At 38.5% G+C, this 15,332-nt stretch overlaps 1 protein-coding gene across 2 annotated transcripts in view; it reads left to right on the forward strand.

Moving 5' to 3' along the window:
* Positions 1-201: 201 nt before the first annotated feature.
* LOC122001943 (receptor-like cytoplasmic kinase 185) overlaps positions 202-15,332 on the forward strand; it is a 31,103-nt gene continuing 15,972 nt past the window's right edge. Inside the window, exons 1-3 of one of the 2 annotated variants that reach the window (XM_042556935.1) lie at positions 202-567; positions 1,180-1,376; positions 1,501-1,690. In XM_042556935.1, the coding sequence (XP_042412869.1) occupies positions 447-567; positions 1,180-1,376; positions 1,501-1,690 (508 nt within the window). In that variant the 5' untranslated portion in view covers positions 202-446. The remainder of the gene's footprint in view (positions 568-1,179; positions 1,377-1,500; positions 1,691-15,332) is intronic. The other variant, XM_042556936.1, reaches the window with a different exon arrangement.

A 15,332-nucleotide genomic window follows, 5' to 3' on the forward strand; every position in this document is an offset into this window, starting at 1 on the left:
CAAAAGAGCTAGTAATAGTTTCTCTTCCCATTAACACCTCTTAAGGGGTACCCAAAGCGATACCGCTATGCCACGCAAGGTGTTATTTGAATTGTTTCTTTTCTTTTTACGGGTATAGATTGGGTAGAATCAATTCAACAAAGTAGTTTCCTTTTCGCCCCCCAGTATATTAAGTGGCGACCTGACAAGTTTACTGCCTCACAGGCTGCTGAGCTCTTCTCGCTGATTTAATTTCAGCTCGGGATTCTCTCCGTTTGGCTCTGCCCCCTTTTCCGCCTCCCTTCCCCTGATCTTTCTCTCCACCTGTCGCAGGCCGCTGATCTGATCCACCGCCGATATTTCGAGCCGCTCGGTCGCAGTCGGGTGGAATCGGGGCGGAGCTGTCGGCGCATCCGCAAATTTTGGGGTTTCGGAGGGGTGACTTTATCCTGGTCCGGTGGTTTCTGATGGATTGTTTCCTATGTTTTGGATCACGGAAGGAGGGCCTGAAGAAGAAGAGCCTCGGGAAAGGTGGAGGAGATAGTAAGGAGTCTTCTGCCGCCCCTCCGTCTCATCACGGCATTTTGAGTGAGAAAACTGGGATTTTCTTTTTTGGAGAAAAAGATGGTTGCTTGTCGGACTTATGGATCTGATGCGTTTTCTTGGTTTTTTTTTTTTTAAATTTTTGTGATTGATCGTCCGTTTAGTTTGGATCGTTCTTTGGTTGGATCTGTGGACTCTCTTGATGATTTGTGTTGGGCTGTCGTTTGAACATTCATCTGGAAAAATGTTGAATGCGTTGGACATTCGTTGGTTTGTGCTAGGCATTACACATGATTTGGAGAAAAAGCTAATATCTCTCATGGCCATTTTTTTTCCTTGACATGCTCATGGATCACTCCTTCTGAAGTAAAAGGATATCTAGTCTACAAAGAAATGACTAGATTTCACTACGAATTGGTTAATCTTTAGAAACAACACTCTGAGTTTAACTTTAAAATTTATGGTGCTTGTATATTTGTAGAATGCACCCAATAATTAATTTCGAATCAATAATACTTTATTCTATCGAGCTTAATGAGATATTTTCTCCTTGCCTTTTGGAAAATAAGTTATGTTATTCGAGATTAAATTGTTGATTTTGCTTGGGTTTGACGATTAAATTATTTACTATTTATTTCATTTTGCTTATTGTAATAGATAAATCAAAGTCGAGGACAGATTCAAACTCTAGAAAGGAAACAACAATACCAAAGGAAGGCAATGCTGGGAATATTGCAGCACAGACATTCACTTTTCGTGAACTTGCTGCCGCTACTAAGAACTTTAGACAAGATTGCCTTTTGGGTGAGGGGGGTTTTGGTCGTGTATATAAAGGAAGGTTAGAAAATGGACAGGTTAGTATTATTTTGATGTAAAGTTTGATATATTTTGCATGCGTAAGTTATTCTTGAAGCATTAAAGGAACAAGCCATGCATGAATCTGTATATTGAACATAAAGCTGACTTAGAACTTTTCAGGTTGTTGCTGTAAAGCAACTTGACAGAAATGGTCTACAAGGGAACAGAGAGTTCCTGGTTGAAGTCCTTATGCTTAGTCTTTTGCATCATCCCAATCTTGTCAATCTAATTGGTTATTGTGCTGATGGAGATCAACGGTTACTTGTCTATGAGTTCATGCCACTTGGATCACTAGAAGATCATTTGCATGGTATTGTGATTTACCTATTTGATTCTTCACTTTCCTGCTTTACTGTGCTTGTAGTTCTAGATCTAGTTTGAGGTGATACTCAGATTTTAAATGATTAGTACAATTAATACTCATACCACCATCATCTTACTAATAAGGATCTTAGTAATGTTTTTTTTTTTAAATGAATGCTTAAAACTGTGAAATGGGTTTGTTGATGATAAGTTTTTTGAGTTCAAATTGCGACATTGAATTCCAAATGTTGCTTGAAGTTAGATTAGGACTTGGCAAAAGGATTTTCTGACTTATTTGGTTACAATCTATAATGGCACGTTCATCACTTAAAGTAAACAGGTTGATTATTCTTCAAATTCCACTTATTGCTTCTTTACCATCTCCTTGATCTGCCTACTCTCTCCATACCACATATTTCTAATGACTATGCAGGCCCATGGTAACATATATTTATATCAACTATCTTGGTCCATGTTACTGATCTTTGTAGTTGGAGAGCTTGCATTTGTTCAGAAGATTCAAAAACTCAATCTTGGATCTCGAGCAAAATGCCGAACTACAGAGTGCATAGTTATTTTTTATTGCAGTTAAGATTGTGAGGACTAGGATGGTGCTTGGGAACAATGATGAGTTCATAGGTTTGGGTTGTACGTAAAATGTAGGATTGTTATATTTTTAATTTAACAAAAGATAAATATTTGTGGCTTTTATAATTATCATATATGTTGACTTTTATCATTCTAATATCAAGTAGCTCAATGTAATTATTCATATAGTAAATATATGAACAATGCAATAAAATTGGTAAGCTGTATTTCTTGTTTATAGAGCTGTTAGACGGATTGACTCGTGGTGGGGCGGACTGACACATGGTGGGTCGACCATTTGGCTCGGCGGGCCGACCTATTATCTTGGAGGGTTGGGAAATCCCCAACTCAACTCAAGGCGGATTGTGAGTTAGACGGGCCAACCCACGGACCCACTACAAAATAAAATAAAATAAAAAAGTTTGCGGCGGGCTTAGATTGGCCACGGGTTGCTCATCCAGTGAAGAGATTTTTCATGAAGCAAAATGAATTTAACATCTATTACTCATAAAAATCTGTCAAAGCAAGTTAAGAAAGCTTACCATTTATAAACCAATCTAGTAGCCCCAATTGCATCATTACACTGCAAAAGAGCATTAAGTGTGCTCTTAGCTTTGATGAACATGAGAGAAGTGCCAAGGGACCTCTGTTACGATCCGCAAGTGTACGGAAATGTCGCAAGTAATATAAAAGATTATCGTATCCACAGGGACTGGAATAAGCACTAGAAATGTCTCAATGCGAATTAGCTAAACAACTATCCAATCGTTTCAAATGCAAAGTAAGGGTAAACAAATCTAATATTAAAGATCAACAAACAAGAGTTTAGTGTTTTGGGTTATGATAAAGGGAGATTCTAGGAGTTTCGGTTTCTTTGTAAGATTTCTTGAATGTAAATGGTTCACCAATTCTTTTCCCTCAATTGTCAAACACTTGTAGAAAGTTGTCGGTTCTCTCTTGCAATAGATAACCGGCTAAGGACTGAGAAATGTATCTAAATATGATCAATTAGATGTGAACCTACGTTGTCCTTACACAGAAGCGCACCTATTATTATGCCTTCCTCGGATATCAACATAGAAGCCCACAACTTATTAATCTATCAAGATACAAGAAACTAATCACAAAATCCATCCTACTCTCTTGAATTTTCCTATTTCCTCTTCAAGATTATCTCTCAAACGTCCTCACCTGTCACGTGGATCCCTCGGATGATCGAGTGAGAGTTTATCTTTACAAAGTCCACAAGAAATCCAAACAATCAATCAAGAATGAGAATTAAGCACAAATCACCATTAATCATTCAAGATCTAATTGATACAAGCAAGACAATGTCATTGAAACAAGAAAATGGCAAATCCATAAGAAATTACATCAATCCATCATACAAATACTCCCTTAATCCTAGAACACAAGATCTACTCCATGAATCGAGGAAGAAAACCCGAAGAAATAAAGATTACAAGCATTTCTTAAATCCCCAATCCAAGAAACCAAGAAGAGGGGGAAAGAGAAAACTTATCTACGAAGAAGCCTCGTCTTCGGATCCAATCCTCGCTCCCGAGTCGAAATCGTCAAGATCTCCCTTAGAATCGCCCAGGAATGCTCCCAAGAATGGGAGGAAACCACCAAATCTTGCCTTCTCCCAAAAGGGGGAGAGATCCCCTTTCAATTCATGAAGGAAGGTTTAAATAGAGGAGGGAATCGGGCGCCACACGGCCCCTCGACACGGCCGTGTGAGATCCACACGGCCATGTCCAGATCCGTCCCTGCCGATGCTGGACGGTCGTGTGGGGCACACGGCCAAGGCCCTCCTGCTCTCTGGAAATGCTACACGGCCGTGTGGTGCACACGGCCGCCACCTGCTGGTCTCTGGAAAATCCACACTGTGGTGCATACGGCCACCATCCGCGCCTCAGGAACTCCACGGCCATGTAGATCTACACGCCCGTAGGGGCTGATTTCTTCAAATCAAGACACGGCTGTGTGGGATTCACACGGCCATGTCCTCTTCCCTTCCTGTTAGGACCACACGGCCATGTATGGTACACGACCCGATGCTCTTTCTCCCTTCAATTACTTCCAAGCTTGCTCAAGGACACTTAATCTTCACCAATTTCGACTCCTGTGTACAGAAAAATGCAGATCTCCGAACCAAAAGAGTAAATATGCTAAAAGGAAAGCTGGAAGTATAAAAACGCATAGATCAAGCATGCTCAAAGTATGTAAATGTGCGTAAAAACATGCATAAAAGAGTATATAATCTACGCACATCACACCCCCAGACTTAAACCTTTGCTTGTCCTCAAGCAAAATGCTGCAGTCTAAATTCATATGTTCTACAACACATTCATAAAACCTAGTGCACTTTCCTAATTCTATCAAAAAGTTTCATAACAAGCATGATCATGGAAACAAGTAAAGTATGGTTCAAGCATAAGAATCTTGTGCACAGTGTAAAAGTAACTCAACACCCTTCAAGTTTCAATCCATGTCCTAGTCAAGTCGTCATCAAATTTGAATTCCTAATGTTTCCAGTGAAAGACAAGTAACCAGTGATAGACACTTACTCACCATTCACTTGGTTCATATTTCTCAACTAACCCAAGGTCTCAAAGGTGTGCTCAATCTCAAGAGAAGCTAAGCAGTCATTTCCCCAGTAACCTAACTCGGTCTCAAAAGGGTGACTTGCTAGATTCCACTCATGACAACTATTTTTTTAATCCTTTTTTTTTTTTTTTTATAAGTGTTTGCATTGTGCAAAACTTATTCACAAATGTACTTTTAGCACACATGTTGGGATATTTTGATTTTTCCAAATGAGCTTTAATGATTTGAGCCTCATCCAGTAACCAAAATGAAAGTTGAGAAATCACCATGGAAACCAAGTACTAAGCAAACAAGATGAATCATGACTATTTCAATGACATCAACTATTCAAGCATCAAGCACAAGTGTAGTGATGATAAAATCCTTAAGGTCGAACCAAAACTAAAACTCATCACCATAAGATTCTTAGCTTATTAATGCTTCCCAAGATAGAAAAAAGAACTACACAAAGTTTACTACTAGCATCATTCAAACATCATGAATCAAGACAATAATCGTGCTAACATTTCATTTGAATCCAAGAAAGCATATAAGTGAAGATTTGATGTTCTCAAAATTTTTTTTGCCATGATTATTTCAAAAACAAGCAAAATAAAGCAACAAGCAATGAAAATAAGAACCAATATGAAAAACTAACAAAAACTAAAAACTGAAAACCAAACTAAACAATACATGACACCCCCCCCCAGACTTAAACTTTTCATCGTCCTGATGAAATCAATATGGTGGAGGAGGTGGAGGTGGACGAGGAAAAGGGGGTCTACGACGTGGTTGGCCAATAGGAAAACTAGGAAAACCTGGAATCTCACCCAAAGATCTATGATACTCATATAAAACATCTACTTGTTGGCTAGTAAGTGTCATGCTCTGCATAAAATCTCTCATCCTAGCCTGATCAGTATCATAATCCTGCACAAACTCAGCCACTTGACCTTAAAAATTCCTCGTAAACTGAAGATGATTTTGTACCTCCCTAAACTGATCATCAGATAAAGAGAAGCGACCCTCCAACATTTTTCGTTGGGCATCTTGCTTCTCATGAAGTGACTCTAGAGACGCACGAAAATCTGAAAAATCAAACCTAGAAGATCCCGTGCCATATGCAAAAGAATGCCTAGCAGGCTCCATAAAACTAGAAGGCTGCGGGTGTCCAAATGACGGGGGCTCATGATGTGGCTCAGTGTCTCCAGGTATAGAAGGGTTATCCTCAAAATCCAACTCAGAAATTACCTAATTAGCTGGGTTACGAATAGTAGTTCGTTCAGGAAAAGGAAGGGGTAAAGGAGAACCACTCCTCCTAGGAAACGCGAAACCATTCTCATCCCGAACGATCATTTTCATAGCAAGACATGCATCAATGTCAATCATGTCATTACCATGAATTATTTCCAACCCATCAACATCAAGATTTAAATTATAAGCTATTCGGGTAATCAAACCACCAAAAACAATTGATCCCAATGATGCCCTAGCAGATCTTAATAAGGTTTGAACAAAATGAAAACCAGAATCAAATTCAACCTTATAAAGCATAGCCCATAAAGCATAAAGCTCTATCTTTTTAACCACCCCATCACTCTCTCCCCTACCAAAAATAGTTTTACTCATGACTCTATGTAGATACCTAAAGATGGGGTTTTGCATATTGGAGGCCTTAACTCTTGAAGGCTCATAAGGTTGACCTAACCCAGTTATTGCATTCCAAAAATGATTCCAATTAAACCTTGGATCAAACCTACGAGGGCTACCGATGGTTATTCCAAAACAAGAATTAAAGTCACTAAATGTCCATAGAAATTCTTGATTCATTAGTCTGAATGAGATTTTTCCAAAATAATCATCTTCATTAGTAAAATGGACATCCAATGAACTTAAAAATTCCAAAACAAGACGAGGATATGTAGGCAAATGTGTGTACATAATATCACCCCAATCTAAAAAACCAATCATCAAATCTACATCTTCCCTAATTCCAAGCATATCAAGAACAGTTGGGTCCATATATCTAGTACACACTATCTTTCTATTGACAAGAATTGCAAATCTAGTTACTTGATCATCATTTCTAAACACGATATTGAATTCATTGTCATTACCTTCGTTGCGTGAAGTCCTTTTGCCTTTGCCCTTCACTGGTTGTTTTCCCTTATCCTTTGATGGCTCCTCCTCTTTGTCCCCACTGGATCCACCACCTCTTTTGCGAAGTTTCTTCAAAATGTTGGACATCTTGATGAGTTTAGATAGGGGAAAAGTTATCTAGGGTTGGAAGAATGAAACTCAAAGAACAAAACTTCAAAGAGCAAGGATCTTAGGTTAGGAGGATGAAAAGTGAAGAGGAGAATCCGGATCTAAGAGATCTTGAGAGGTTAGAGAGGAGTTTTTAAGAGATTGGGAGAGAGAAAGATGTTTTGGAGAGTTGGGGGTGTGCGGAACACGGCCAAGATCTGCCCGTGTGAGGTAAAAGAAAGACTTTAATAGTTCTCCTACACGGGCCGTGTAGATCTACACGGCCTCCCCATCTTTCCTCTCGGGATTCTTTACACGGGCCGTGTAGATCCACACGGCCTCCCCCTCTTCCTTCTCTGGATTCCTCGCACGGCCGTGTCTGGGACACGGCCTCTCCATCTTTCCTCTCGGGATTCTTTACACGACCGTGTTTGAGACACGGCCAAGATCCTTTTCTCCTCGGAAGATGCTACACGGCCGTGTCTGGATGACACGGCCTAAGCACTTCCCTTCTCTGCAACTTTTGCCTGGCCGTGTATAGCACACGACCGAGCTCCGTTTTGCACCTAACCTGAAAACAAAATCAAAAGAATGCATCAAACTAAAAGAAATTTAGATCCAAATCAAAACTAACTAAAAGAACCCTTGGGTTGCCTCCCAAGAAGCGCTTGTTTAAGGTCTTTAGCTCGACCAAACTCATTAGATTCATCTAAATCTTGCTCTTGGAGGGGTAAGATATTTTAGAACCCTCCTACCAAGGGCTCTTATTATGGAGGGAGCTTTCAATATTGGAGTTAAAAAGTGATGTATCGCCCTCTCCATCTTCGTCTTCTTTAAAGTTCTTTCAGGTGGTCGAAGACGGTTCAGTATGAGCTTCCAATTATTGGCTTCTTGAAAACCTTCACACCAAAAAGAAAAACAAACCTCCCACAAGCATGTTATATAAGAAGGAACCAGAACCATATTAGTATGAATTGAGTATGTATCAAAAAATGAATCACATCCAACAAAATCAATTATAGGTACATCTATGAAATTTTCTAAAAGATCACTAAGAATACTAACCTTGCATTGTTGAGATGTACCTGAAAGTTCTAAACAATGGGATGTGACTTCTTCAAAATTATATAGTGTCTCTAGCTCAGACTCAAATGGTGGTGCTTCTGAAAATGGTGATTCTTGGCACTTTGCTTCCATTGCATAAGTCCCTACACAATTATCATCAACCAATTCTATTCTTACACATTCCATAGTATCAATTGGTTGTGTGACCAAAGGAGGTGATCCTTGGGACATATCCTCCATAGTACATGTCCCTACACTTTTATCCATCACATCATCATCATAAGTAGTGAAGAGTCCACTAACATCAATATCATCAATAGAGGAATCAACAACTTTATTGGAATTTTGTAGTAGTAGTCGTAAAGCTAAGATTCCCCGTTGTACCATTAGCTCTTCAGAATCTTGTGTTGTGGTCTTCATCTGATTGGGAGCAAGAGTATTTGAGTTTTGGGAGTCCTCCCAAACAATTGGCTCATCAAATTGTGAACGATGTGGCCCATCTAATGAAGAATCATCCTGAAATTTTGACAAACCCTGATTTACTTGGGAAGTATACTCAACATTTTGTATGTAGTTGTAGTCCAAATTTTGTTGATTCATCCAAAAGTGATTATAATGTTGAGGAGGGTCAGAGATCTGCTGCTGGAATAATGACTGCTCACTCTGCTCTGAAATTAGCTGGGGTTGAAGGTATTGAATTTGATGATCTTCCCAGTCATAGCCATAAGTATCAGGAACTTGCTCATATGTATCTTGATATCGAGGTTGAACCAAACACTGAAGTTCCGGAGTTATAGCAGTCTTTTGAAAAAAATGGCAAATAGCAGCTGGATGAGATGTGCTACCACACACTCCACAAAGAAACTCAAATTGATCATCTTCTGAACCATAATATTCATCAATGGAAGATCTTACGCTCATGGGTGTGAAAAATTCTCTTGAAGCCCTGCTTGACATGTTAGTGCTCTAGATATCTAAAAAAAAATTACAATCAAAACTAAAAATGCAGAATTAAAGACAAGAAATAAAATGCATAATGAAAAACAAGAAAGAAAATGCAGAATTTAAATTGCATGAAAGAAAGTGCATAATGAAAACAAGAAAGAAAAGATAAAAGGAAAAAGAAAAATGTCTAGAATAATTCATATGCTAAAGATTGCAAGATATGTTTACAAAAGAAAAGAAGAAAGAAACTAGATCAAAAGAGAAAACAGAGAAAAGTTAGATTAGAGTGCTAGAAATCAAGAATGTAAAGTTAGAATTAGAATTAGAATTGCAACAAAAAGAATTGTCAAGAATGTTATTCAAGAAAAGAAAAACTTATAGAAACAGAATTCTAAAGTTACAACTATGAAAATGTAAAGAAAGAAAGAAAAGTTATGTTTAGTCTAACTCAATTGATAATTCCTAATGTTATAGCGCAGTCCTCGGCAACGGATCCGCAAGTGTACGGAAATGTCGCAAGTAATATAAAAGATTATCGTATCCACAGGGACTGGAATAAGCACTAGAAATGTCTCAATGCGAATTAGCTAAACAACTATCCAATCGTTTCAAATGCAAAGTAAGGGTAAACAAATCTAATATTAAAGATCAACAAACAAGAGTTTAGTGTTTTGGGTTATGATAAAGGGAGATTCTAGGAGTTTCGGTTTCTTTGTAAGATTTCTTGAATGTAAATGGTTCACCAATTCTTTTCCCTCAATTGTCAAACACTTGTAGAAAGTTGCCGGTTCTCTCTTGCAATAGATAACCGGCTAAGGACTGAGAAATGTATCTAAATATGATCAATTAGATGTGAACCTACGTTGTCCTTACACAGAAGCGCACCTATTACTATGCCTTCCTCGGATATCAACATAGAAGCCCACAACTTATTAATCTATCAAGATACAAGAAACTAATCACAAAATCCATCCTACTCTCTTGAATATTCCTATTTCCTCTTCAAGATTATCTCTCAAACGTCCTTACACGGGCTTGCACCTGTCACGTGGATCCCTCGGATGATCGAGTGAGAGTTTATCTCTACAAAGTCCACAAGAAATCCAAACAATCAATCAAGAATGAGAATTAAGCACAAATCACCATTAATCATTCAAGATCTAATTGATACAAGCAAGACAATGTCATTGAAACAAGAAAATGGCAAATCCATAAGAAATTACATCAATCCATCATACAAATACTCCCTTAATCCTAGAATACAAGATCTACTCCATGAATCGAGGAAGAAAACCCGAAGAAATAAAGATTACAAGCATTTCTTAAATCCCCAATCCAAGAAACCAAGAAGAGGGGGAAAGAGAAAACTTATCTACGAAGAAGCCTCGTCTTCGGATCCAATCCTCGCTCCCGAGTCGAAATCGTCAAGATCTCCCTTAGAATCGCCCAGGAATGCTCCCAAGAATGGGAGGAAACCACCAAATCTTGCCTTCTCCCAAAGGGGAGAGATCCCCTTCAATTCATGAAGGAAGGTTTAAATAGAGGAGGAAATCGGGCGCCACACGGCCCCACGACACGGCCGTGTGAGATCCACACGGCCATGTCCAGTTCCCTCCCTGCCAATGTTGCACCAAGACCCTCCTGCTCTCTGGAAATGCTACACGGCCGTGTGGTGCACACGGCCGTGTGGTGCACACGGCCGCCATCTGCTTGGTCTCTGGAAAATCCACACGGCCGTGTGGTGCACATGGCCACCATCTGCTTGGCCTCCGGAAACTCCACACGGCCATGTAGATCTACACGGTCATGTAGGGCTTTTGCTCTGATTTCTTCAAATCAAGACACGGCCGTGTGGGATTCACACGGCCATGTCCTCTTCCCTTCTTGTTAGGACCACACGACCATGTATGGTACTCGGCCCGATGCTCTTTCTCCCTTCAATTACTTCCAAGCTTGCTCAAGGACACTTAATCTTCACCAATTTCGATTCCTGTGTACAGAAAATGCACAAAAAGCAGATCTCCGAGCCAAAAGAGTAAATATGCTAAAAGGAAAGCTGGAAGTATAAAAACGCATAGATCAAGCATGCTCAAAGTATGTAAATGTGCGTAAAAACATGCATAAAAGAGTATATAATCTACGCACATCAACCTCAAGGATAGTTCAAGGTGCATGAGCTATCAGCATTTCCTCAACTCGTGGGCCAACCCAAGCCCAACGCAGGCCGATCCACACAGATTGCGGGCCTAGGCGGGTCGACCCACTTGAACCTACCTTTAAATGGGTTAATAACCCAATCCGCTCAAATTATTTGATGGGATGTGCCTATCTGGCGGGCACAACTCAAATTGACGACCTGACTTGTTTATAGTAAATAATAAGTTTTGAAGGAGGGCCAATGGTAAAGTGTTGCCGTGTGACCTAGAGGTCACGAGTTATAGTCTCAAACAGTCTCATTTGCAGGGTAAGGATATGTACAATAGACCTCTCCCTGAGACTATATTCGTGGGAGCTTCGTGCACCAGACTACCGTTTAGTAAATAATAAGTTATAAGATGGATGACAATGCTAGAAGTTAAAAAGAGTTCTCATTCGATGAAAAGTCTTCTTAAATCATCATCACCACCACCACCATCAATAATCATTACTTAATACAGTTTTATTCTTGGTGTCGACATGTGTTGCTCGTGTATCTCACTAGAATTGGCAATGTGGTGGGAAGAAGTAGATAAGGTAGTTGTTTTCTAGGCTAACAAGTTTTTGAGGCTCAAGTAATTACTAAGCGACATGTACCAATGAAAGTTTTAATAGATTTATCATTTGTTAAATGGATATCTTGCATTCCTATTTCATTATGATTGTATTGACTTTGTTTGGTATTTCGCGGTAGCATGAACAAATTTTAATATGTGAGTCTAAGTTCTAATTAATATCATGTAGAACATTCTTTAGAGGGGGTCAAATAATTTGATGGCTGTTTGGAAGTCTAATCTTGTGATTCAATTAAATGTTTTTTTATGATCCAGAGAAAAGGCACCGGGGATAGTAACATTGGGTGCCTTTTTTGGCACAATTCAAGAGGCATTATATTGGCAAAAATGTATATGGATATGATATACCATTTCTCTCATTTCACAAGGAGCAAACTATGAAAACTCAACTTTTGGGAATATAAATGCAAAATTGAGAAGTTGTCAAAGACGAACTTAACAACATTATGAGAAAAACCATTGGCACAAGCAAGGATCAAATATTGGCACAATCTCCTAGGAGCATCTCTCATTTGTAGCAAAAGGAATCCAAGTTTTCCTAAATAAAGATAATTCCCAAATAAAAGCTATCCTTCTCCATTTTTACGAAGTCTAAAACTATTAAGAATTAAATTCCTAAGCTTCTTCCTACTTTACATCATTCTCCTTTTCCACGGAAAACCACTCCAAAGGGCACTTTTATTAGGTCATCATTTCTAAGCGAAGGGAACAATTGCGCCATCCACTTTGTTCAATGTAGTTTTTTCATTATTGGTTGCCCCTTACTATAAGTGAGGTATTGGTGTATTTTGTTTCTCCTTTTGATACTTAAGAAATTAAACCTCGACTTATTCTCTTCTTTTTTGGTCACCTTAATGCTTTCCAACGAATGAGAAAACATTACTGTATGCATCTCCACAATATGTTGAATGAAAATCTTGTGGAAGAGGAATTGCACTTAGATGGAAGAGGGAACAAGAGAACTTGAACTTGTATTGAAATCTTGGCTTGGCTATAAAATGAAAGTTCACCCCTATTTATACTAGTTACACCTCCTAACCAATGGTTAAGATTATGTCAACACATGTTCAATCTAATGGCTATTAAATCCTATTTAGAACTCTCTAAACTATTCCATTATAATCTACTACTATAGATAATTCTCTGGAACATTCTAAAATATGCTACTCTATTCTAGATCATAGTTATTCTAGATCAAGAGCTTACTTGTTTAATCCAATTCATTTTAGCCTAATAGTCCAAAATCAAGTTTAATTTCAATATCTCCTCTTAAACTTGATTTTGTTACTCCAAGCAACTTCGCATTTTGATAAAGTCTTCAAATTTGAGCGACTTGGTAAAGATATCGGTAATTTGATCTTGAGACTTTATGTATTCCACGTGCACCTCCTTTTTTATGATGCACTCTTTGGTATAGTGATTATGTGCATCAATGTGCTTGTTTCTATTATGGAAGACTGAATTCTTTGCTAGTTATATTACATACTTGTTATCAACTCAAATCTTAGTTGCCTCTTCTTGTGATAAACTTAGCTCCTTCAATACATTTATGAGCCAAATAGCATGGCAAACACAAGAAGTTGCAACCATGTACATACAAGTAGAAAGTGAGACAATAGGTTGTTTCTTTGACATCCAAGTAAAAGTTGTGTCTCGCATAAAAACACAAATCATTTAGTACTCATTCTATCATCTAAAGTGTCAAGAGTTTATCATGTGTCATAAAGTGTCAAGAGTTTCACAAAGATACCTTGTAGTTTCAGGGTTATTTCAACTGAAGAAGGTTTTTTTTAAAGTATCCGGGTAGTTTTGATGTGGTTAACCAAGTTCAGTTAGCTCCTGTTGTGTTTGATCCTTGTGTCTAAGTGTGCAGGAGCTTAGGAACACAAGAAGTCGAGCGGAAGACGCAGTTAGCGACAAGGATAACACAGTAAGGGAGCCGACGGGCTTGGTGCATCCGAAGGACAAAGTGCGCGGAAGAGTACAGTAGCAGACGAGAAGGACACACATGACGGTTTGAGGGACGAGAAGCCGGGGAGAAAGGCTGCTCGAGGAGAAGACCGGAGTTGGGTTCGGGTGAGCTCAATTTCGGATGGCCGGAGCATCATCCAAGCGAACGAAGCGAAAAATGATTAACAAGGGAAGTTAACAATTTCCGGATGAACAGTGCTGAGGTGCCCTCAAAGGATTTGAAGGCGCCTTCTGTGAACAGTGCTGAAGGCGTCTTCAAAGGCTTGGAAGGCACCTTCGATGAACAGTACGAAGGCGCCTTCCAGTCCTTGAAGGCGCCTTTCGATAGCCGTTAGCGAAGATAAAGTTTTATCTTCGCACGGATAAAACTTAACCGATTGAAGGCGCCTTAAACCCTCTTGAAGACGCCTTCGACCCTCAGATAAGATTTTCTAGGAGCTATAAAATGATCTCTGGAGTTGGGAAATAAATAACAACTGAACTATAAGTCGTGTATTCACTTCCTAGTCATTTTGTGAGCTGTAAACGTCTATAAGAGGCTACTCCGCCTTCAACAAAGGAGTTTTTCTAGTGGAGCTTTCTTCAACGCTTTGGATTAACAACCACCTAGTTTGTAACCAAGTAAATAGATTGTCCTCTTACTTTTTGTTTAGTTTTATTATTCTATTTATTATTATTGTGCTGCTAATCAAATCAAAAGAATGAGAAGAGGTTTATTTTAGTTTGCAAGCAATTCACCCCCTTTTGTCGGCTCCGCTGCACTAACATTTTTCTGATCGACTTGTGGATGAATCAGCTAGATAATCTTGTAGGAGAACTCAAGTGGGCATGCACATGGATTTGGTTGTAATTTGCCACAAATTTGGAGGCCATTGTTGCCGATATTGACTCTGACATTCGTATTGTGAATTTGCAAGTTATGGATTGCAAATGGGCTTCAGTGTCAGGGCTCACAAGATTGTTTGCATAAATCATAACACTAATTTACATTTTATAAATCATATATCAATTTAATTTATTACTGTTATAAATAAATAATATATTTATATATTAGTAAATATCAAATTATTTAATTAATGCTATATTTTATAGGTAAATAATTATTATTTTTATATCAGTAAATAATAATTTAATTTATTATTGTTATGATTTATAACTAAATAGTTCTACTTATGAATAAATTAAACAAATAATTATATTAACAAGTAAATATCTATAAATTATTTACATGCAATTATTCACTTATATCTCATAATAAATATTTCCTTGTAATTGTCATTAAAATTAAACTTCGCCCCAGGCGAATACTCTATCATGATTGGTCCCAAGCTCGGATAAAGGAGGGTTGTTTTAGATTGTAAGCCAACGTTAAAACTTAAGCAAATATTATATATGAATTCATCAAACTATTGTGATAATGAAAGAATGTGTTGCGGGGTGTGATTGCAACGTTTTGGTAAGGCCTGCTCCGCT

This window comes from Zingiber officinale, chromosome 7A (genome assembly GCF_018446385.1).
Source record: "Zingiber officinale cultivar Zhangliang chromosome 7A, Zo_v1.1, whole genome shotgun sequence".
NCBI classification, from domain to species: domain Eukaryota; kingdom Viridiplantae; phylum Streptophyta; class Magnoliopsida; order Zingiberales; family Zingiberaceae; genus Zingiber; species Zingiber officinale.